At 44.4% G+C, this 22,319-nt stretch overlaps 1 protein-coding gene across 5 annotated transcripts in view; it reads left to right on the forward strand.

Moving 5' to 3' along the window:
* nhsa (Nance-Horan syndrome a (congenital cataracts and dental anomalies)) overlaps positions 1–22,319 on the forward strand; it is a 112,746-nt gene that overhangs the window by 71,289 nt on the left and 19,138 nt on the right. For all 5 annotated transcript variants that reach the window (XR_011667924.1, XM_071342242.1, XM_071342244.1 and 2 more), the window contains one exon: positions 8,795–8,926. Coding sequence is in view for 4 of the 5 variants with exons in the window: in XM_071342242.1 (XP_071198343.1) it covers positions 8,795–8,926 (132 nt within the window). In the remaining variant the exon portion in view is untranslated. The remainder of the gene's footprint in view (positions 1–8,794; positions 8,927–22,319) is intronic.

The following is a 22,319-nucleotide window of genomic DNA, read 5'->3' on the forward strand; positions in this document are numbered from 1 at the left end:
CTGTCACCATGCTGTATTATAGCATCACTACCCTGGTTATACTGTCTCCACCTGTCACCATACTGTATTGTAGCATCACTACCCCTGGTTATACTGTCTCTTCCTGTCACCATACTGTATAATAGCATCACTACCCTGGTTATACTGTCTCCACCTGTTACCATACTGTATTATAGCATCACTACCCCTGGTTATACTGTCTCCACCTGTTACCATAGGTAACAGGTCCTTCAGTTTTATTTGAGAAGACTGTACAACCATCAATATTAATTGTCAGATTCAACAGAAGATCCCTTCGTTTCTTGGACCTAGAACTAGCATCTCTGTTTTGTCCGAATTTAAAAGTAAAACATTTGCCGCCATCCACTTCCTTATGTCTGAAACACAGGCTTCCAGGGAGGGCAATTTTGGGGCTTCACCATGTTTCATCGAAATGTACAGCTGTATGTCATCCGCATAGCAGTGAAAGTTAAAATGATGTTTCCGAATGACGTCACCAAGAGGTAAAATATATAGTGAAAACAATATTGGTCCTAAAACGGATCCTTGAGGAACACCGAAATGTACAGTTGATTTGTCAGAGGACAAACCATCCACAGAGACAAACTGATATCTTTCCGACACATAAGATCTAAACCAGGCCAGAACTTGTCCGTGTAGACCAATTTGGGTTTCCAGTCTCTCCAAAAGAATGTGGTGATCGATGGTGTCAAAAGCAGCACTAAGTTCTAGGAGCACGAGGACAGATGCAGAGCCGTGGTCTGACGCCATTAAAAGGTCATTTACCACCTTCACAAGTGCAGTCTCAGTGCTATGATGGGGTCTAAAACCAGACTGGAGCGTTTCGTATACATTGTTTGTCTTCAGGAAGGCAGTGAGTTTCTGCGTAACAGCTTTTTCAAAAAATGTTGCGAGGAATGGGAGATTTGATATAGGCCTATTAGTTTATATTTTCTGGGTCAAGGTTTGGCTTTTTCAAGAGAGGCTTTTTTACTGCCACTTTTAGTGAGTTTTGTACACATCAGGAGGACAGGGAGACGTTTATTATGTTCAACATAGGAGGGCCAAGCACAGGAAGCAGCTCTTTCAGTAAGTTGGAATAGGGTCCAGTATGCAGCTTGAAGGTTTAGAGGCCATGATTACTTTCATCAATGTGTCAAGAGATATAGTATTAAAAAACTTGAGTGTCTCCTTTGATCCTAGGTCCTGGCAGAGTTGTGCAGACTCAGAACAACTGAGCTTTGGAGGAATACACAGATTTAAAGAGGACTCCGTAATTTGCTTTCTAATTATCTTTTCGTCAAAGAAGTTGATGAATTTATCACTGCTGAAGTGAAAGCCATCCTCTCTTGGGGAATGCTGCTGTTTAGTTAGCTTTGCTACAATATCCAAAATAAATTTGAATTGTTCTTATTCTCCTCAATTAAGTTGGAAAAATAGGATGATGGAGCAGCAGTGAGGGCTCTTCGATACTGCACGGTACTGTCTTTCCAAGCTAGTCGGAAGACTTCCAGTTTGGTGTGGCGCCATTTTCGCTCCAATATTCTGGAAGCTTTCTTCATAGCTCAGGTATTTTCTGTGTACCAGGGAGCGAGTTTCTTGTGACAAATGTTTTTAGGGGTGTGACTGCATCTAGGGTATTACGCAATGTTAAATTTAGTTCCTCAGTTAGGTGGTTAACCGATTTTTGTCCTCTGACATCCGTGGGCAGGTGGAGGGAGTCTGGAAGGGCATCTAGAAATCTCTGGGTTGTCTGAGAATTTATAGCACGTCTTTTGATGATCCTTGGTTGGGGTCTGAGCAGATTATTTGTTGCGATTGCAAACGTAATAAGATGGTGGTCCGATAGTCCATGATTATGAGGAAAAACATTAATAAGAGCCACAATATTTATTCCGTGGGACAAAAGTAGGTCCAGAGTATGACTGTGGCAGTGAGTAGATCCAGAGACATGTTGGACAAAACCCACTGAGTCGATGATGGCTCCAAAAGCCTTTTAGAGTGGGGCTGTGGACTTTTCCGTGTGAATATTATTCTATCCATGCAGCTTCTGAGCAACAAAGCATGAAATACATGAACAGCGTAGCACAATGCTAGACACAATGTCCCAACGGGCAATTCATGTTAGAACCAGCCAGGGTTGGTTTGTTTAAGTCATGTTAGAACCAGGCAGGGCCTCCTGGCTGTCTGTTGGTCTGTTTAAGTCATGTTAGATCCAGGCAGGGCCTCCTGGCTGTCTGTTGGTCTGTTTAAGTCATGTTAGAACCAGGCAGGGCCTCCTGGCTGTCTGTTTAAGTCATGTTAGAACCAGCCAGGGCCTCCTGGCTGTTTGTTTAAGTCATGTTAGAACCAGGCAGGGCCTCCTGGCTGTCTGTTGGTCTGTTTAAGTCATGTTAGAACCAGGCAGGGCCTCCTGGCTGTCTGTTGGTCTGTTTAAGTCATGTTAGATCCAGGCAGGGCCTCCTGGCTGTCTGTTGGTCTGTTTAAGTCATGTTAGATCCAGGCAGGGCCTCCTGGCTGTCTGTTGGTCTGTTTAAGTCATGTTAGATCCAGGCAGGGCCTCCTGGCTGTCTGTTGGTCTGTTTAAGTCATGTTAGAACCAGGCAGGGCCTCCTGGCTGTCTGTTTAAGTTAGGGTTAAAAGCTGTCTGTTTGTGCCAGTGAGGGGAAGATACTGCTTCATGAATGCCAATTAGTCCCATTGGAATAGTTAAAAGGCCTGTTGAGATTTATTTACTGTGAGTTGCATAGAGTCTCAGAGATCTGGAGCCAACAGGGGCTGAGTCAGAGTGTTGAGACAGAAACTGAACATTGTGAGCAAAGAGCTGTAATAATGTGGAGCTGAAAGAAGTCTCTAGTCACGAAGTAGAGAGAGAAACACCACAACTAGAGACACGGAGGGAGACACAGAGACACGAAGGGAGACACGGAGGGAGACACGGAGGTTGACTGGGAGACACGGAGAGAGACACGGAGGTAGACTGGGAGACACGGAGGTAGACTGGGAGACACGGAGGTAGACTGGGAGACACGGAGGTAGACTGGGAGACACGGAGGGAGACACGGAGGTTGACTGGGAGACACGGAGGTTGACTGGGAGACACGGAGAGAGACACAGAGGTTGACTGGGAGACACGGAGAGAGACACGGAGAGAGACACAGAGGTTGACTGGGAGACACGGAGAGAGACACGGAGGTTGACTGGGAGACACGGAGAGAGACACGGAGGTTGACTGGGAGACACGGAGAGAGACACGGAGGTAGACTGGGAGACACGGAGAGAGACACGGAGGTTGACTGGGAGACACGGAGAGAGACACGGAGGTAGACTGGGAACACTGAGGTAGACTGGGTGACACGGGGGGAGAGACACGGAGAGAGACCTAGATACGCAGAGAGCGGCAGCATAGTCAGTCAGGCTGCCATCAGTTAGGATCACAGATAGGATCACTATCTGCATTCTATTACAGAACTACTGCATTCTGTTCCGGAATTCTCTACATCAGTTTGTGTCCTCAGTTTGTAAACCTGCATGATACTGTAAAATGTGGATGGCAGCTTTGCTATAGATGGCATTAACATGAATCTTTTTTCTGGGTGACCTAAATATTGACTGGCTTTCGTCAAGCTGCCCACTCAAGAAAAAGCTTCAAACTGTAACCAGTACCTGCAACCTGGTTCAGGTTATCAGTCAACCTACCAGGGTAGTTACAAACAGCACAGGAATGAAATAATCCACATGTATTGATCACATCTTTACTAATGCTGCAGAACTCTGCTCTAAAGCAGTATCCAGATCCATCAGATGTAGTGATCACATATAGTAGCCATAACCAGGAAAACCAAAGTTCCAAAGGCTGGATCTAATATAGTGTATAAGAGGTCATACAATACGTTTTGTAGTGATTCTTATGTTGAAGATCTACAGTATTCAGACCACTTGACTTTTCCCCAATGTTGTTACGTTACAGGCTAATTCTAAAATGGATTGAATTGTGTTTGGGTTTTTTTCATCAATCTACACACAATTCCCCATAATGACAAAGCGAAAACAGGTATTATACATTTTTGCAAATGTAAAAAATTACCAAAGTATTCAGACCCTTTATTCAGTACTTTGTTGAAGCACCTTTGGCAACGATTACAGCCTCAAGTCTTGGGTATGACGCTACAAGCTTGGCACACCTGTATTTGGGGAGTTTCTTCCGTTCTTCTCAGCAGATCTTCTCAAGTTCTGTCAGGGTGGATGGGGAGCGTTGCTGCACAGCTATTTTCTCCAGAGATGTTCGATCAGGTTCAAGTCCGGGCTCTGGCTGGGCTACTCAAGGACATTCAGAGACTTGTCCCGAAGCCACTCCTGCGTCGTCTTGGCTGTGTGCTTCGGGTCGTTGTCCTGTTTGAAGGTGAACCTTCGCCCCAGTCTGAGGTCCTGAAAATATAGATGGCAGGAGCGTGAAACTGTAGATGGCAGGAGTGTGAATCTGTAGATGGCAGGAGTGTGAATCTGTAGATGGCAGGAGTGTGAATCTGTAGATGGCAGGAGTGTGAATCTGTAGATGGCAGGAGTGTGAATCTGTAGATGGCAGGAGTGTGAATCTGTAGATGGCAGGAGCGTGAATCTGTAGATGGCAGGAGATGGCAGGAGTGTGAATCTGTAGATGGCAGGAGTGTGAATCTGTAGATGGCAGGAGCGTGAATCTGTAGATGGCAGGAGCGTGAATCTGTAGATGGCAGGAGTGTGAATCTGTAGATGGCAGGAGCGTGAAACTGTAGATGGCAGGAGATGGCAGGAGTGTGAATCTGTAGATGGCAGGAGCGTGAATCTGTAGATGGCAGGAGATGGCAGGAGTGTGAATCTGTAGATGGCAGGAGATGGCAGGAGCGTGAATCTGTAGATGGCAGGAGCGTGAAACTTTGGGGATGGTGTTCTCAGGGTGATGAGAGGTGTTGGGTTTGCGCCAGACATAGCGTTTTCCTTGATGGCCAAAAAGCTCAATTTTAGTCTTATCTGACCAGAGTACCTTCTTCCATATGTTTGGGGAGTCTCCCACATGCCTTTTGGCGAACACCAAATGTGTTTTCTTTGTTTTTTCTTTCAGCAATGGCTTTTTTCTGGCCACTCTTCCATAAAGCCCAGCTCTGTGGAGTATACGGCTTAAAGTGGTCCTATGGACAGATACTCCAATCTCCGCTGTGGAGCTTGGCAGCTCCTTCAGGGTTATCTTTGGTCTCTTTGTTGCCTCTCTGATTAATGCCCTCCATGCCTGGTCTGTGAGTTTTGGTGGGTGGTCCTCTCTTGGCAGGTTTGTTGTGGTGCCATATTCTTTCAATTTTTTTTATAATGGATTTAATGGTGCTCTGTGGGATGTTCAAAGTTTCTGATATTTTTTTATAAACCAGCCCTGAAATGTCCTTCTCCACAACTTTGTCCCTGACCTGTTTGGAGAGCTCCTTGGTCTTCATGATGCCACTTGCTTGGTGGTGTTGCAGACCCTGGGGCTTTTCAGAACAGGTGTGTGTATATATAGATACAGCTTGTACACCTTGTATCCTCTGCTTGTCTGACCTTCCCTCTTGTTCACTGTGGAAATATTAGTTAAGCTATAACTACAATAGCTTCTAGCTATAACTACAATAGCTTCTAGCTATAACTACAATAGTTTCTAGCTATAACTACAATAGCTTCTAGCTATAACTACTATAGCTTCTAGCTATAACTAGTATAGCTTCTAGCTATAACTAAAATAGTTTCTAGCTATAACTACAATAGCTTCTAGCTATAACTACTATAGCTTCTAGCTATAACTACTATAGCTTCTAGCTATAACTACTATAGCTTCTAGCTATAACTACAATAGCTTCTAGCTATAACTACTATAGCTTCTAGCTATAACTACTATAGCTTCTAGCTATAACTACTATAGCTTCTAGCTATAATTACAATAGCTTCTAGCTATAACTACAATAGCGTCTAGCTATAACTACTATAGCGTCTAGCTATAACTACTATAGCTTCTAGCTATAACTACTATAGCTTCAAGCTATAACTACAATAGCTTCGAGCTATAACTACTATAGCTTCGAGCTATAACTACTATAGCTTCGAGCTATAACTACAATAGCTTCGAGCTATAACTACAATAGCTTCTAGCTATAACTACTATAGCTTCTAGCTATAACTACTATAGCGTCTAGCTATAACTACTATAGCTTCTAGCTATAACTACAATAGCTTCTAGCTATAACTACTATAGCTTCTAGCTATAACTACTATAGCTTCTAGCTATAACTACTATAACTACTATAGCTTAGCTTCTAGCTATAACTATTATAGCTTCTAGCTATAATTACTATAGCTTCTAGCTATAACTACAATAGCTTCTAGCTATAACTACTATAGCTTCTTAGCTTCTAGCTATAACTACTATAGCTTCTAGCTATAACTACTATAGCTTCTAGCTATAATTACAATAGCTTCGAGCTATAACTACTATAGCTTCTAGCTATAACTACTATAGCTTCTAGCTATAATTACAATAGCTTCTAGCTATAACTACAATAGCTTCTAGCTATAACTACTATAGCTTCTAGCTATAACTACTATAGCTTCTAGCTATAATTACAATAGCTTCTAGCTATAACTACTATAGCTTCTAGCTATAACTACTATAGCTTCTAGCTATAACTACAATAGCTTCTAGCTATAACTACTACAGCTTCTAGCTATAACTACTATAGCTTCTAGATATAACTACTATAGCTTCTAGCTATAATTACTATAGCTTCTAGATATAACTACTATAGCTTCTAGATATAACTACTATAGCGTCTAGCTATAACTACTATAGCTTCTAGCTATAACTACTATAGCTTCTAGCTATAACTACTATAGCTTCTAGATATAACTACTATAGCTTCTAGATATAACTACTATAGCCTCTAGCTATAACTACTATAGCTTCTAGCTATAACTACTATAGCTTCTAGCTATAACTACTATAGCTTCTAGCTATAACTACAATAGCTTCTAGCTATAACTACAATAGCTTCTAGCTATAACTACTATAGCTTCTAGCTATAACTACTATAGCTTCTAGCTATAACTACAATAGCTTCTAGCTATAACTACTATACCTTCTAGCTATAACTACTATAGCTTCTAGCTATAACTACTATAGCTTCTAGCTATAACTACAATAGCTTCTAGCTATAACTACAATAGCTTCTAGCTATAACTACTATAGCTTCAAGCTATAACTACTATAGCTTCTAGCTATAACTACTATAGCTTCTAGCTATAACTACTATAGCTTCTAGATATAACTACTATAGCTTCTAGATATAACTACTATAGCTTCTAGCTATAACTACTATAGCTTCTAGCTATAACTACTATAGCTTCTAGCTATAATTACAATAGCTTCTAGCTATAACTACAATAGCTTCTAGCTATAACTACTATAGCTTCAAGCTATAACTACTATAGCTTCTAGCTATAACTACTATAGCTTCTAGCTATAACTACTATAGCTTCTAGATATAACTACTATAGCTTCTAGATATAACTACTATAGCTTCTAGCTATAACTACTATAGCTTCTAGCTATAACTACTATAGCTTCTAGATATAACTACTATAGCTTCTAGCTATAACTACTATAGCTTCTAGATATAACTACTATAGCTTCTAGCTATAACTACAATAGCTTCTAGCTATAACTACTATACCTTCTAGCTATAACTACTATAGCTTCTAGCTATAACTACTATTGCTTCTAGCTATAACTACTATAGCTTCTAGCTATAACTACAATAGCTTCTAGCTATAACTACAATAGCTTCTAGCTATAACTACTATAGCTTCAAGCTATAACTACTATAGCTTCTAGCTATAACTACTATAGCTTCTAGCTATAACTACTATAGCTTCTAGATATAACTACTATAGCTTCTAGATATAACTACTATAGCTTCTAGCTATACCTACTATAGCTTCTAGCTATAACTACTATAGCTTCTAGCTATAACTACAATAGCTTCTAGCTATAACTACAATAGCTTCTAGCTATAACTACTATAGCTTCAAGCTATAACTACTATAGCTTCTAGCTATAACTACTATAGCTTCTAGATATAACTACTATAGCTTCTAGATATAACTACTATAGCTTCTAGATATAACTACTATAGCTTCTAGCTATAACTACTATAGCTTCTAGCTATAACTACTATAGCTTCTAGCTATAACTACTATAGCTTCTAGATATAACTACTATAGCTTCTAGATATAACTACTATAGCTTCTAGCTATAACTACAATAGCTTCTAGCTATAACTACTATAGCTTCTAGCTATAACTACTATACCTTCTAGCTATAACTACTATAGCTTCTAGCTATAACTACTATAGCTTCTAGCTATAACTACTATAGCTTCTAGCTATAACTACAATAGCTTCTAGCTATAACTACTATAGCTTCAAGCTATAACTACTATAGCTTCTAGCTATAACTACTATAGCTTCTAGCTATAACTACTATAGATTCTAGCTATAACTACTATAGCTTCTAGATATAACTACTATAGCTTCTAGATATAACTACTATAGCTTCTAGCTATAACTACTATAACTACTATAGCTTCTAGCTATAACTACTATAGCTTCTAGCTATAATTACAATAGCTTCTAGCTATAACTACAATAGCTTCTAGCTATAACTACTATAGCTGTTGATCTCTGCTGTCACTGACATACAAAGGTTTCTCACACGTCTTGTGTCTGCGCTGTTCTGCAGGGGTTCAGTTCCACAGAGACGCTAGTGTGCACTGCTCGCTGATCCACTCTCAGTCCGTGCTTCAGAGGAGGAGGAAGCTGAGGAGACGGAAGACTGTCATCGGGATTCCTAGAAGTGTGCAGCAGGACCTAGGTATGTTTAACCTTAGACCTAACCTTGAACCCTACGACCTGTCCTATTTATATACCTAGGTATGACTAATTTTAGCCCTAACCTTAAACCCAAACATTTGACATTTCAGTCATTTAGCAGATGCTGTTTTCCAGAGCGACTTAGTCTTAAGATAGCTACATATCATAGTCATAGTAAGTACATTTTTCCTCAAAGTAGTTATCAGCAAAGTCAGAGCTAGAAGGGCGGGGGGGGGGTCAAGTGCAAGTGTTGGTTCAGGATTATTATTATTTTTATTTGGATGGGTCGAGGTGAAGAGGGGAATTATTTCAGATACTGTTTGAAGAGGTAGGGTTTCAGGTGCTTTAAGAAGATGGGCAGGCTCTCTGTTGTCCTAGCTTCAGGGGGAAACTGGTTCCTCCAGTGGGATTCCAGGACAGAGAACAGCTTGGACTGGACTGAGCGGGAGCTGCCCTTCCGTAGGGGTGGGAAGACCAAGAGACCTGAGGTGGCAGAATGAAGTGCTCGGGTTGGGGTGTAGGGTTTGAGCATAGCCTGAAGGTAGGGAAGGGCAGGCCTTCCCCGGGAGGAAGAGCAGTTCCGTCTTCCTGAGCTTGAGGTGGTGGGCTGACATCAGAGCGGAGATACCTGCCAGGCACACAGAGATGCTGTCACCTGGATGTCAGAAGGGGGAAGGAGAAAAGTAGTTGAGTGTCATACGCATAGCAATGATAGGAGAGACCATGTGAGGATATGACGGAGCCGAGTGACTTGGTGTATAGAGGAGAGGGCCTAGAACTGAGCCCTGGGGACACCAGCAGTGACAGTATGTGAAACCGTGGATGGATGGCGGCATTCGCGCAAAACTGAAAGCATCCACCGCATATAACCATGGACAGAGATCTGGGAATATGTCTGAATATAAACAGTGTAGCTATTCCCTCCAAGGCAATCAAACAAGCAAAATGCCAGTACAAGGACAAGGTGGAGTCGCATTTCAACGGCTCAGACACGAGACGTATGTGGCAGGGTCTACAGGAAATCACGGACTACAAAAAGAAATTCAGCCACGTTACGGACCCTGCCACACTTCCAGACAAACTAAACACCTTTGTTGCTTTGAGGATAATACAGTGCCACCGTCCGCTAACAAGGACTACGTGGCTGGTGTGAGTAAAACATTTAAACTTGTTAACCGTTGCATGGCTGCTGGCCCAGATGGTATCCCTAGCCGCGTCCTCAAAGCATGCACAGACCAGCTGGCTGGTGTGTTTACGGACATATTCAAGCGAGCGCCCCGTAGCACTCACTTCTGTCATCATGAAGTGCTTTGAGAAAGTAGTCAACAATCATATCACCTCTCTTACCGGCCACCCTAGACCCACTTCAGTTTGCTTACCACCCCAACAGGTTCACAGATGACACAATCGCCATCACACGGCACACTGCCCTAACCCATCTGGACAAGAGGAATACCTATGTAAGAATGCTGTTCATTAACTACAGCTCAGCATTCAACACCATAGTACCATCCAAACTCATCATTAAGCTGGAGACCCTGGGTCTCAACCCGCCCTGTGCAATTGGGTCCTGGACTTTCTGACGGGCTGCCCCCAGGTGGGGAAGGTAGGAAACAACATCTCCACCCGGCTGATCCTCAACACTGGGGCCCCACAAGGGTGCGTTCTCAGCCCTCTCCTGTACTCCCTGTTCACCCATGACTGCGTGGCCATGCACGCCTCCAACTCAATCATCAAGTTTGCAGACAACACAGCAGTAGTGGGCTTGATTACCAACAACGACAAAACCGCCTACAAGGAGGAGGTGAGGGCACTCGGAGTGTGGTGTCAGGAAAACAACCTCTCACTCAATGTCAACAAAACAAAGGAGATGATCGTGGACTTCAGGAAACAGCAGAGGGAGCTACCCCCTATCCACATTGAAGGGACAGCAGTGGAGAAGGTGGAAAGTTGAAGTTCCTCGGCTTACACGTCACAGACAAACTGAAATGGTCCACTCACACAGACAGTGTAGTGAAGAAGGCACCACAGCGCCTCTTCAACCTCAGGAGGCTGAAGAAATTTGGCTTATCACCCAAAACCCTGACAAACCTTTACAGATGCACAATCGAAAGCATCCTGTCGGGCTGTATCACAGCCTGGTACGGCAACTACACAGGTGAAGATATGCATGTTGTCCATGTCTCACGCCTTAAAACCTCTTTGGGCAAGGCGTGCCGCTAGCGACCCACCCCGACAACATCTGGTGAAATTGCAGAGCGCCAAATTCAAATTTCATAAATAGTAATAATAAACATTCATGAAAATACAAGTGTTATACATTGGTTAAAAGATTAACTTCTTGTTAATCCAGCCGCTTTGTCAGATTTCAAAAAGGCTTTACGGTGAAAGCATAACATGCGATTATCTGAGGACAGCGCCCCGCACACAAAAGCATACAAACATTTTCCAACCAAGCAAAGGAGTCACGAAAGTCAGAAATAGCAATAAAATAAATCACTTACCTTTGAAGATCTTCATCTGGTTGCAATCACAAGGGTCCCAGCTACATAACAAATGGTCCTTTTGTTCGATAAAGTCCTTCTTTATATCCCAAAAACTCTGTTTTGTTGGCGCGTTTTGTTCAGTAATCCACTGGCTCAAAGGCGGTCAAAACATGCAGAAGAAAACATCCTAATAGTACCGGTAAAGTTCGTTGAAACATGTCAAACGATGTTTATAACTAATCCTCAGGGTGTCAGTTATCTAAATAATCGATAATATTTCAACTTGACAATAGCGTATTCAATAGAAAGGAAAAAGAACGAAGGGCGTGCACACAGTCACGCTCCCAAACCAGTACTGCATGATTCCATAGACCCCTGGCCAAAAGGTATTTTTCTTCGTAGTTTTTCAGAAAACAAGCCTGAAACCATGTCTAAAGACTGTTGACATCTAGTGGAAGCCATAGGAACTGCAATCTGGGCCCTAACCCATTACATAGTCAATAGGCTTTCAATGGAAAACCACTCGCATCAAAAAAATCCCATTTCCTGGATGGATTTTCCTCGGGTTTTCACCTGCCATATTAGTTGTTATACTCACAGACATTATTTTAACAGTTTTAGAAACTTCAAAGTGTTTTCTATCCAAATCTATCAATTATATGCATATCCTAGCTTCTGGGCCTGAGTAACAGGCAGTTTACTTTGGGCACGCTTGTCATCCAAATTTCAAAATACTGCCCCCTAGCCCAAAAAAGTTAAGGCCTGTTACCCCCTCGGCTGAGGAATTGGAGGAGATTGAGCGCCGCAAAGTCCTGGATATCTTTGAAGAGGCAAGTGATGAGACTTTTCTCAGATTCCCATACCCAGAAGTCTAATGCCTTAAGCCCTGCTGAAGAGCAGCGGGAGTGCCACAAAGTCAATAATATTTTTGTAGAGGCTTTTCTCGGTTTCCCAGACCAGATGTGCCTTCCAGGGCAATGGTCGGCTTTTTCCAGGGGAGGGTGTGTGTGACGGCCCTGAATCAATATTTTCTCTGGTAATGCAATTGAAGGCATCACACAGTGCATGTGGTGGGCTATGTGGAGAGATGGGTGAAGTGACCTACCTGGCACCCCTAACAAACAATAACCTCAAAACCGTTACAGCACCTTCGCCCAACCGTCCCGGTGGAGGGACACCGATCCCTTAGAAGTTTTAATTTGCATATGGTGCAGCAGACCTTCATGGTGCTTTGAGGGTGAAATGCATTTTTAGGAAGTCAGGGACAGGTGGGTTGAAGATTTTTATTGAAATTAAGTTATTGAAATGACAAGGTTGTAGACCGAACAGTCCTGTTTACTGTAGTTTTAGCATAACTTACCTATTGGCATGAAGACCTACTTCAATATAAAGTATATCCGTCAGTCATTCATTCATGTCATCACACCGCATACAAGTCATCCATGTCTTTAAAAACAATTAAGCATTTTAGTTATAAAACGAAATCACAAAGGGCGCCTTGAATAATGACACAAAGAATAAACCGCAACATGTCAGCTTAAGCGATTTAATTCTTGAATGCATTTAACTGGTTACAAACAAATCATGAATCCCATATAGTCTGTTCTAACAAAATGTTTTAAAGTCTCTAGTACAGCCAATTATACAAATTAGTATAGTATTTGTTGTGCTGTTTATACGGTTAGAAATGTGGCTTCATTAAATGGATTCATTTTATGGTGTTTCTATTCCAAGAAAAACGACAGGTTACTGTAAAATGGCAATGTGTAGGCCTTAGGGTTTCCATTAGGAAAATATGGCGCTGTGCAACGTGACCGGTCGGGAGTAGGCATAGGCTACTAAGCGACTGCAAGTGAAGAGCTAAACAATAATTCTAACATTTCTACAGCCTAATTGGCTCACCAATACCTTTGGGTGTTTAATTAAACAACAATGTGATGCCTTCAATTGCATTAGCCTACTTTATTCCAATAGTAATTTGTTATGGATCCATCCAGATGTGGTTAGAAAACAGTGCATGTGGTGGGCTATGTGGAGCAATGGGTGAGGTGACATGCCTCGCAAACACCCATTAATACATTTAAAGTCCATAAACGAGGTGAAAGTCTATTGTCCTGCTGATAGCCCACCAAGGGTGGATGGCTTCTTTTGTATTCCAAATTATTGGAAAGGCTGGTAAACCAATCCACCTGGAGCACAGCCTTGTTACCTACAGAACAATGCACTTTCACTCCATTCTGCCAGACTCTCTGCCACTCCATTCTGTCAGACTCTCTACCACTCCATTCTGTCAGACTCTCTACCACTCCATTCTGTCAGACTCTCTACCACTCCATTCTGTCAGACTCTCTACCACTCCATTCTGCCTGACTCTCTACCACTCCATTCTGTCAGACTCTCTACCACTCCATTCTGTCAGACTCTCTACCACTCCATTCTGTCAGACTCTCTACCACTCCATTCTGACTGACTCTCTGCCACTCCATTCTGCCTGACTCTCTACCACTCCATTCTGCCTGACTCTCTACCACTCCATTCTGCCTGACTCTCTACCACTCCATTCTGCCTGACTCTACCGCTCCATTCAGCCTGACTCTCTACCACTCCATTCTGCCTGACTCTCTACCACTCCATTCTGCCTGACTCTCTGCCACTCCATTCTGCCTGACTCTCTGCCACTCCATTCTGCCTGACTCTCTGCCACTCCATTCTGCCTGACTCTCTACCGCTCCATTCAGCCTGACTCTCTGCCACTCCATTCTGCCTGACTCTACCGCTCCATTCAGCCTGACTCTCTGCCACTCCATTCTGCCTGACTCTCTGCCGCTCCATTCTGCCTGACTCTCTACCGCTCCATTCTGCCTGACTCTCTGCCACTCCATTCAGCCTGACTCTCTGCCACTCCATTCTGCCTGACTCTCTGCCGCTCCATTCTGCCTGACTCTCTACCGCTCCATTCTGCCTGACTCTCTGCCACTCCATTCTGCCTGACTCTCTGCCACTCCATTCTGTCAGACTCTCTACCACTCCATTCTGTCAGACTCTCTACCACTCCATTCTGTCAGACTCTCTACCACTCCATTCTGCCAGACTCTCTGCCACTCCATTCTGTCAGACTCTCTACCACTCCATTCTGCCTGACTCTCTGCCACTCCATTCTGTCAGACTCTCTACCACTCCATTCTGTCAGACTCTCTACCACTCCATTCTGCCAGACTCTCTGCCACTCCATTCTGCCAGACTCTCTGCCACTCCATTCTGTCAGACTCTCTACCACTCCATTCTGTCAGACTCTCTACCACTCCATTCTGCCAGACTCTCTGCCACTCCATTCTGTCAGACTCTCTACCACTCCATTCTGTCAGACTCTCTACCACTCCATTCTGCCAGACTCTCTACCACTCCATTCTGTCAGACTCTCTGCCACTCCATTCTGCCTGACTCTCTGCCACTCCATTCTGCCTGACTCTCTGCCACTCCATTCTGCCTGACTCTCTACCACTCCATTCTGCCTGACTCTCTACCACTCCATTCTGCCTGACTCTCTGCCACTCCATTCTGTCAGACTCTCTGCCACTCCATTCTGTCAGACTCTCTACCACTCCATTCTGCCTGACTCTCTATTCTGTCAGACTCTCTGCCACTCCATTATGCCTGATTCTCTACCACTCCATTCTGTCAGACTCTCTACCACTCCATTCTGCCTGACTCTCTACCACTCCATTCTGCCTGACTCTCTACCGCTCCATTCTGCCTGACTCTCTGCCACTCCATTCTGCCTGACTCTCTACCACTCCATTCTGCCTGACTCTCTACCACTCCATTCTGTCAGACTCTCTACCACTCCATTCTGCCAGACTCTCTGCCACTCCATTCTGTCAGACTCTCTACCACTCCATTCTGTCAGACTCTCTACCACTCCATTCTGCCAGACTCTCTACCACTCCATTCTGTCAGACTCTCTGCCACTCCATTCTGCCTGACTCTCTGCCACTCCAACTGCCTGACTCTCTGCCACTCCATTCTGCCTGACTCTCTACCGCTCCATTCAGCCTGACTCTCTAGCGCTCCATTCTGCCTGATTCTCTGCCGCTCCATTCTGCCTGACTCTCTACTGAATCATTCTGCCTGACTCTCTACCGCTCCATTCTGCCTGACTCTCTACTGAATCATTCTGCCTGACTCTCTACCGCTCCATTCTGCCTGACTCTCTACTGAATCATTCTGCCTGACTCTCTACCACTCCATTCTGCCTGACTCTCTGCCGCTCCATTCTGCCTGACTCTCTACCGCTCCATTCTGCCTGACTCTCTACCGCTCCATTCTGCCTGACTCTCTGCCGCTCCATTCTGCCCGACTCTCTGCCGCTCCATTCTGCCTGACTCTCTACCACTCCATTCTGCCTGACTCTCTGCCACTCCATTCTGCCAGACTCTCTACCACTCCATTCTGCCTGACTCTCTGCCCGCTCCATTCTGTCAGACTCTCTGCCGCTCCATTCTGTCAGACTCTCTACCGCTCCATTTTGCCTGACTCTCTGCCGCTCCATTCTGCCAGACTCTCTGCCGCTCCATTCTGTCAGACTCTCTGCCACTCCATTCTGCCTGACTCTCTACCACTCCATTCTGCCTGACTCTCTACCACTCCATTCTGCCTGACTCTCTGCCACTCCATTCTGCCTGACTCTCTGCCACTCCATTCTGCCTGACTCTGCCACTCCATTCTGCCTGACTCTCTACCACTCCATTCTGCCTGACTCTCTACCACTCCATTCTGCCTGACTCTCTGCCACTCCATTCTGCCTGACTCTCTACCACTCCATTCTTTCTGACTCTCTGCCACTCCATTCTGCCTGACTCTCTACCACTCCATTCTGCCTGACTCTCTACCACTCCATTCTGCCTGACTCTCTGCCACTCCATTCTGCCTGACTCTCTACCACTCCATTCTTTCTGACTCTCTGCCACTCCATTCTGCCTGACTCTCTGCCACTCCATTCTGCCTGACTCTCTACCACTCCATTCTGCCTGACTCTCTACCACTCCATTCTGCCTGACTCTCTGCCACTCCATTCTGCCTGACTCTCTACCACTCCATTCTTTCTGACTCTCTGCCACTCCATTCTGCCTGACTCTCTACCACTCCATTCTGCCTGACTCTCTACCACTCCATTCTGCCTGACTCTCTGCCACTCCATTCTGCCTGACTCTCTGCCACTCCATTCTGCCTGACTCTCTGCCACTCCATTCTGCCTGACTCTCTGCCACTCCATTCTGCCTGACTCTCTACCACTCCATTCTGCCTGACTCTCTGCCACTCCATTCTGCCTGACTCTCTACCACTCCATTCTTTCTGACTCTCTGCCACTCCATTCTGCCTGACTCTCTGCCACTCCATTCTGTCTTTCTATTGTTGTTATCTCTTCGGTAACATTCCACAAAGAAATGTAATACATAAACACATACATTAAATAGCTCTGGTCTGGGAAATATGTGAAACCTCTTTTTATTTATCTGTGCTTAGTAGCCAAGGTTATATGGCTGCGCCATTAACTTGTTATTTTAGCAGACATGTATTTTAAGAATATAATGGAATATAACAGACCATTTTCGTTTCTCTTAGAATTGAAACCTTACTAAAACTGTTAAACCTTAGTGTAACATCAGTTTTAGTAAGTAATAAGCTACGGACCAGTTACAGCTTCTTCTGAAAAAGTAGAAACAAAAGTAGATTTTTATGAGTGTGCACGCGGGACAGATCAATTCTTACACTATTCTTACACTACCTTCTTCATCATCATTCAGTTCATTCCAGTTAAATTATAAAACATTTTGTCACCCCTGTTCAACAACTCCAAATCGCTTTTGCATGTGCTCCAAAGGGATAACCTAAAATAACATAATATAGGTTAATTAAATAATCGAAAGGAACATTTTCATGATTTATTAGTCTAGTGGATATAAGTATTTTAGACACACAGTGGAAAGTATTCAGACCGTTGGCTTGTTCCACATTTTGTTTCGTCACAGCCTTATTCTAAAATTGATCAAATAAATGTTTTCCTCAGCAATCAACACACAATACAGCATAATGACAAAGCGAAAACAGGTGTTTAGAATCTTTTTGCATATATATATATATAAAAAAGAGACCTGATTTACAGTATTCAGACCCTTCGCTATGAGACTCGTATTTGAGCTCAGGTGCATCCTGTTTCAATTAATCATCCTTGAGATGTTTCCACATCTTGATTGGACATGAAAGGCACACACCTGTTTATATTTAGGCCCCACAGTTGACAATACATGTCAGACAAATACCAAGCCATGAGGTCGAAGGAATTGTCCATAGAGCTCCGAGACAGGGTTGTGTCGAGGCACAGATCTGGGGAAGGGTACCAAAACATTTCGGCAGCATTGAAGGTCCCCAAGAACACAGTGGCCTCCATCATTCTTAAATGGAAGAAGTTTGGAACCACCAAGACTCTTCCTAGAGCTGGCCGTCCGGCCAAATTGAGCAATCGGGGGAGAAGGGCCTTGGTTAGGGAGGTGACCAAGAACCTTGATGGTCACTCTGACAGGGCTCTAGAGTTTCTCTGTGAAGATGGGAGAACCTTCCAGAAGGACAACCATCTCTGCAGCACTCCACCAATCAGGCCTTTATGGTTGAGTGGCCAGACGGAAGCCACTCCTCAGTAAAAGTGCAGAGATCCTTGATGAAAACATGCTCCAGAGCGCTCAGGACCTCAGACTGTGGCGAAGGTTAACCTTCCAACAGGACAACGACCCTCAGCACACAGCCAAGACAACGCAGGAGTGGCTTTGGGACAAGTCTCTGAATGTCCTGAGTGGCCCAGCCAGAGCCCGGACTTGAACCAGATCGAACATATCTGGACACAACTGAAAATAGCTGTGCAGCGACGCTCCCCATCCAACCTGACAGCTTGAGCGGATCTGCAGAGAAGAGTGGGAGAAACTCCCCAAATACAGGTGTACCAAGCTTGTTGAGTCATACCCAAGAAGACTCGAGGCTGTAATCACTGCCAAAGGTGCTTCCATAAAGTACTGAGTAAAAGGTCTGAATACTTACAGTGGGGAGAACAAGTATTTGATACACTGACAATTTTGCAGGTTTTCCTACTTACAAAGCATGTAGAGGTCTGTAATTTTTATCATAGGTACACTTCAACTGTGAGAGAAGGAATCTAAAACAAAAATCCAGAAAATCACATTGTATGATTTTTAATTAATTAATTTGCATTTTATTGCATGACATAAGTATTTGATACATCAGAAAAGCAGAACTGAATATTTGGTACAGAAACCTTAGTTTGCAATTACAGAGATCATACGTTTCCTGTAGTTCTTGACCAGGTTTGCACACACTGCAGCAGGGATTTTGGCCCACTCCTCCATACAGACCTTCTCCAGATCCTTCAGGTTTCGGGACTGTCGCTGGGCAATACGGACTTTCGGCTCCCTCCAAAGATTTTCTATTGGGTTCAGGTCTGGAGACTGGCTAGGCCACTCCAGGACCTTGAGATGCTTCTTACGGAGCCACTCCTTAGTTGCCCTGGCTGTGTGTTTCGGGTCGTTGTCATGCTGGAAGACCCAGCCACGACCCATCTTCAATGCTCTTACTGAGGGAAGGAGGTTGTTGGTCAAGATCTCGCGATACATGGCCCCATCCATCCTCCCTTCAATACGGTGCAGTCGTCCTGTCCCCTTTGCAGAAAAGCATCCCCAAAGAATGATGTTTCCACCTCCATGCTTCACGGTTGGGATGGTGTTCTTGGGGTTGTACTCATCCTTCTATTCCTCCAAACACGGCGAGTGGAGTTTAGAGCAAAAAGCTCTATTTTTGTCTCATCAGACCACATGACCTTCTCCCATTCCTCCTCTGGATCATCCAGATGGTCATTGGCAAACTTCAGACGGGCCTGGACATGCGCTGGCTTGAGCAGGGGGACCTTGCGTGCGCTGCAGGATTTTAATCCATGACGGCGTAGTGTGTTACTAATGGTTTTCTTTGAGACTGTGGTCCCAGCTCTCTTCAGGTCATTGACCAGGTCCTGCCGTGTAGTTCTGGGCTGATCCCTCACATTCCTCATGATCATTGATGCCCCACGAGGTGAGATCTTGCATGGAGCCCCAGACCGAGGGTGATTGACCGTCATCTTGAACTTCTTCCATTTTCTAATAATTGTGCCAACAGTTGTTGCCTTCTCACCAAGCTGCTTGGCTATTGTCCTGTAGCCCATCCCAGCCTTGTACAGGTCTACAATTTATCCCTGATGTCCTTACACAGCTCTCTGGTCTTGGCCATTGTGGAGAGGTTGGAGTCTGTTTGATTGAGTGTGTGGACAGGTGTCTTTTATACAGGTAACGAGTTCAAACAGGTGCAGTTAATACAGGTAATGAGTGGAGAACAGGAGGGCTTCTTAAAGAAAAACTAACAGGTCTGTGAGAGCCGGAATTCTTACTGGTTGGTAGGTGATCAAATACTTATGTCATGCAATAAAATGCAAATTAATTACTTAAAAATCATACAATGTGATTTTCTGGATTTTTGTTTTAGATTCCGTCTCTCACAGTTGAAGTGTACCTATGATAAAAATGACAGACCTCTACATGCTTTGTAAGTAGGAAAACCTGCAAAATCGGCAGTGTATCAAATACTTGTTCTCCCCACTGTATGTAAACGTGATATTTCATTATATATATTTTAGCAAAAATGTCTAAACCTGTTTTTGCATTCTCATTATGTATAGATTGATGAGGGGGGGGGGGGGGGTAAGGCTGTAACTTAACAAAATGTGGAAAAGTGTAGTCTGAGTACTTTCTGAATGCAATGTGTCATGTGACCCTCATGTTAGGCCTCATGTAAAATCCTTGTCTCAAGTGCAAGAGATACTGTTGCATGACAAACAGGTGCTGTTAGATTACAATATCATGTTATCTGCCTGTTTGGAGCAGTGTCAACAACATACATGAGAAGTAATACCAGTCTGTTCTAATGAAACAACATTGTAAAGCCTTTACTATAGAAACGTTTAACAGCCGGATTTGTCTAACTGTTTTATCTGGCATTTTGCTGTTGACTTTATAATGCTAAAGGTTGAGGTAAAGGTTGAGGTTAAAGACCCTTTCTGATTGTCTTCAGCACACGTGACCTGTTTCAGGAAGCTGTATGTTGCAGGTCACTACTTCACAGGAGAGCTGCCTGAACAGCTCTTTTTAATCAAAATGCTTTTTTTTTGGTCAGAAATGCCTTCTCAAACATGTGCCTTAATAACAAACTTGTATGCTATCTGTAAATGCGAATAAAATTGTAAAATTACGAGCCTAGTTGGTTTAGCCACAGAAAAAGTCAGCAACCTTCCCACTAGCCATGATTGAGTTTGGATTGGTTTGCCATATCGCACGCTTCTGTCTATTTGAGCTGGTCAGTATGTCTAGGTAATGTGTTCAATTTTTTTATTGCGTAGTAAAACTGCATAAGTATTGCTTTCCACTTTCTGGAGGACTCAGTTTTGAAATCAGTGGAATTAGAGTATGATAGCTAAGGAGATGGAGAAAACACCTGTCTCTTGATTACATCTTCAAACTAAGGGCAACCATGGCATCCGACAGGAGATGCGTCTATCCATGAATGATGTATAAGATAGTCTAGCTAGCTACGTTTTCAGATATTGGTTAGCTACCTGCAGATTCATGCAGGGTAGTAACGTCATGAGTTGGGATTATGGTTAATTTTTTTAGCTAGCTACATGTTAGCTAGCTACAAAAGACTCCACTATGCAAATAACTATGTTGGGTGCGTTTGTAAATTCAGTCTGGCCTCCTGTCTAATTCTGACCCTGTCTTCCTGTGTCTAACTCTGACCCTCTCCTCCTGTCTTCCGGTGTCTCTTCCTGCGTCTGTCTCTGACCCGGTGTCTCCTCCTGCGTCTGTCTCTGACCCAGTGTCTCCTCCTGCGTCTGTCTCTGACCCGGTGTCTCCTCCTGTCTTCCTGTGTCTCTGACCCGGTGTCTCCTCCTCCTGCGTCTGTCTCTGACCCGGTGTCTCCTCCTGCGTCTGTCTCTGACCCGGTGTCTCCTCCTGCGTCTGTCTCTGACCCGGTGTCGTCGTCTCCTGTTTATAACTCTGACCCGGTGTCTCCTGCTGCGTCTTACTCTGACCCGGTGTTGTCGTCTCCTGTTTATAACTCTGACCCTCTCCTCCTGCGTTTGACTCTTACCCGGTGTCTCTTCCTGCGTCTGACTCTGACCCGGTGTTGTCGTCTCCTGTTTATAACTCTGACCCTCTCCTCCTGCGTTTGACTCTTACCCGGTGTCTCTTCCTGCGTCTGACTCTGACCCGGTGTTGTCGTCTCCTGTTTATAACTCTGACCCTCTCCTCCTGCGTCTGACTCTGACCCGGTGTCTCCTCCTGCGTTTGACTCTGACCCGGTGTCTCCTCCTGCGTCTAACTCTGACCCGGTGTCTCTTCCTGTGTCTAACTCTGACCCTCTCCTCCTGTCTTCCTGTGTCTCTGACCCAGTGTCTCCTCCTGCGTCTGACTCTGACCCGGTGTCTCCTCCTGTCTTCCTGTGTCTCTGACCCGGTGTCTCCTCCTGCGTCTGTCTCTGACCCGGTGTCTCCTCCTGTGTCTGACTCTGACCCGGTGTCATCTCCTGTGTCTAACTCTGACCCACTCCTCCTGTGTCTAACTCTGACCCTGTCTTCCTGTGTCTCTGACCCGGTGTCTCCTCCTGTGTCTGACTCTGACCCGGTGTCTCCTCCTGTGTCTGACTCTGACCCGGTGTCTCCTCCTGCGTCTGATTCTGACCCGGTGTCGTCGTCTCCTGTTTATAACTCTGACCCGGTGTCTCCTGCTGCGTCTTACTCTGACCCGGTGTTGTCGTCTC

Source organism: Salvelinus alpinus, chromosome 15, assembly GCF_045679555.1.
Source record: "Salvelinus alpinus chromosome 15, SLU_Salpinus.1, whole genome shotgun sequence".
Taxonomy (NCBI): domain Eukaryota; kingdom Metazoa; phylum Chordata; class Actinopteri; order Salmoniformes; family Salmonidae; genus Salvelinus; species Salvelinus alpinus.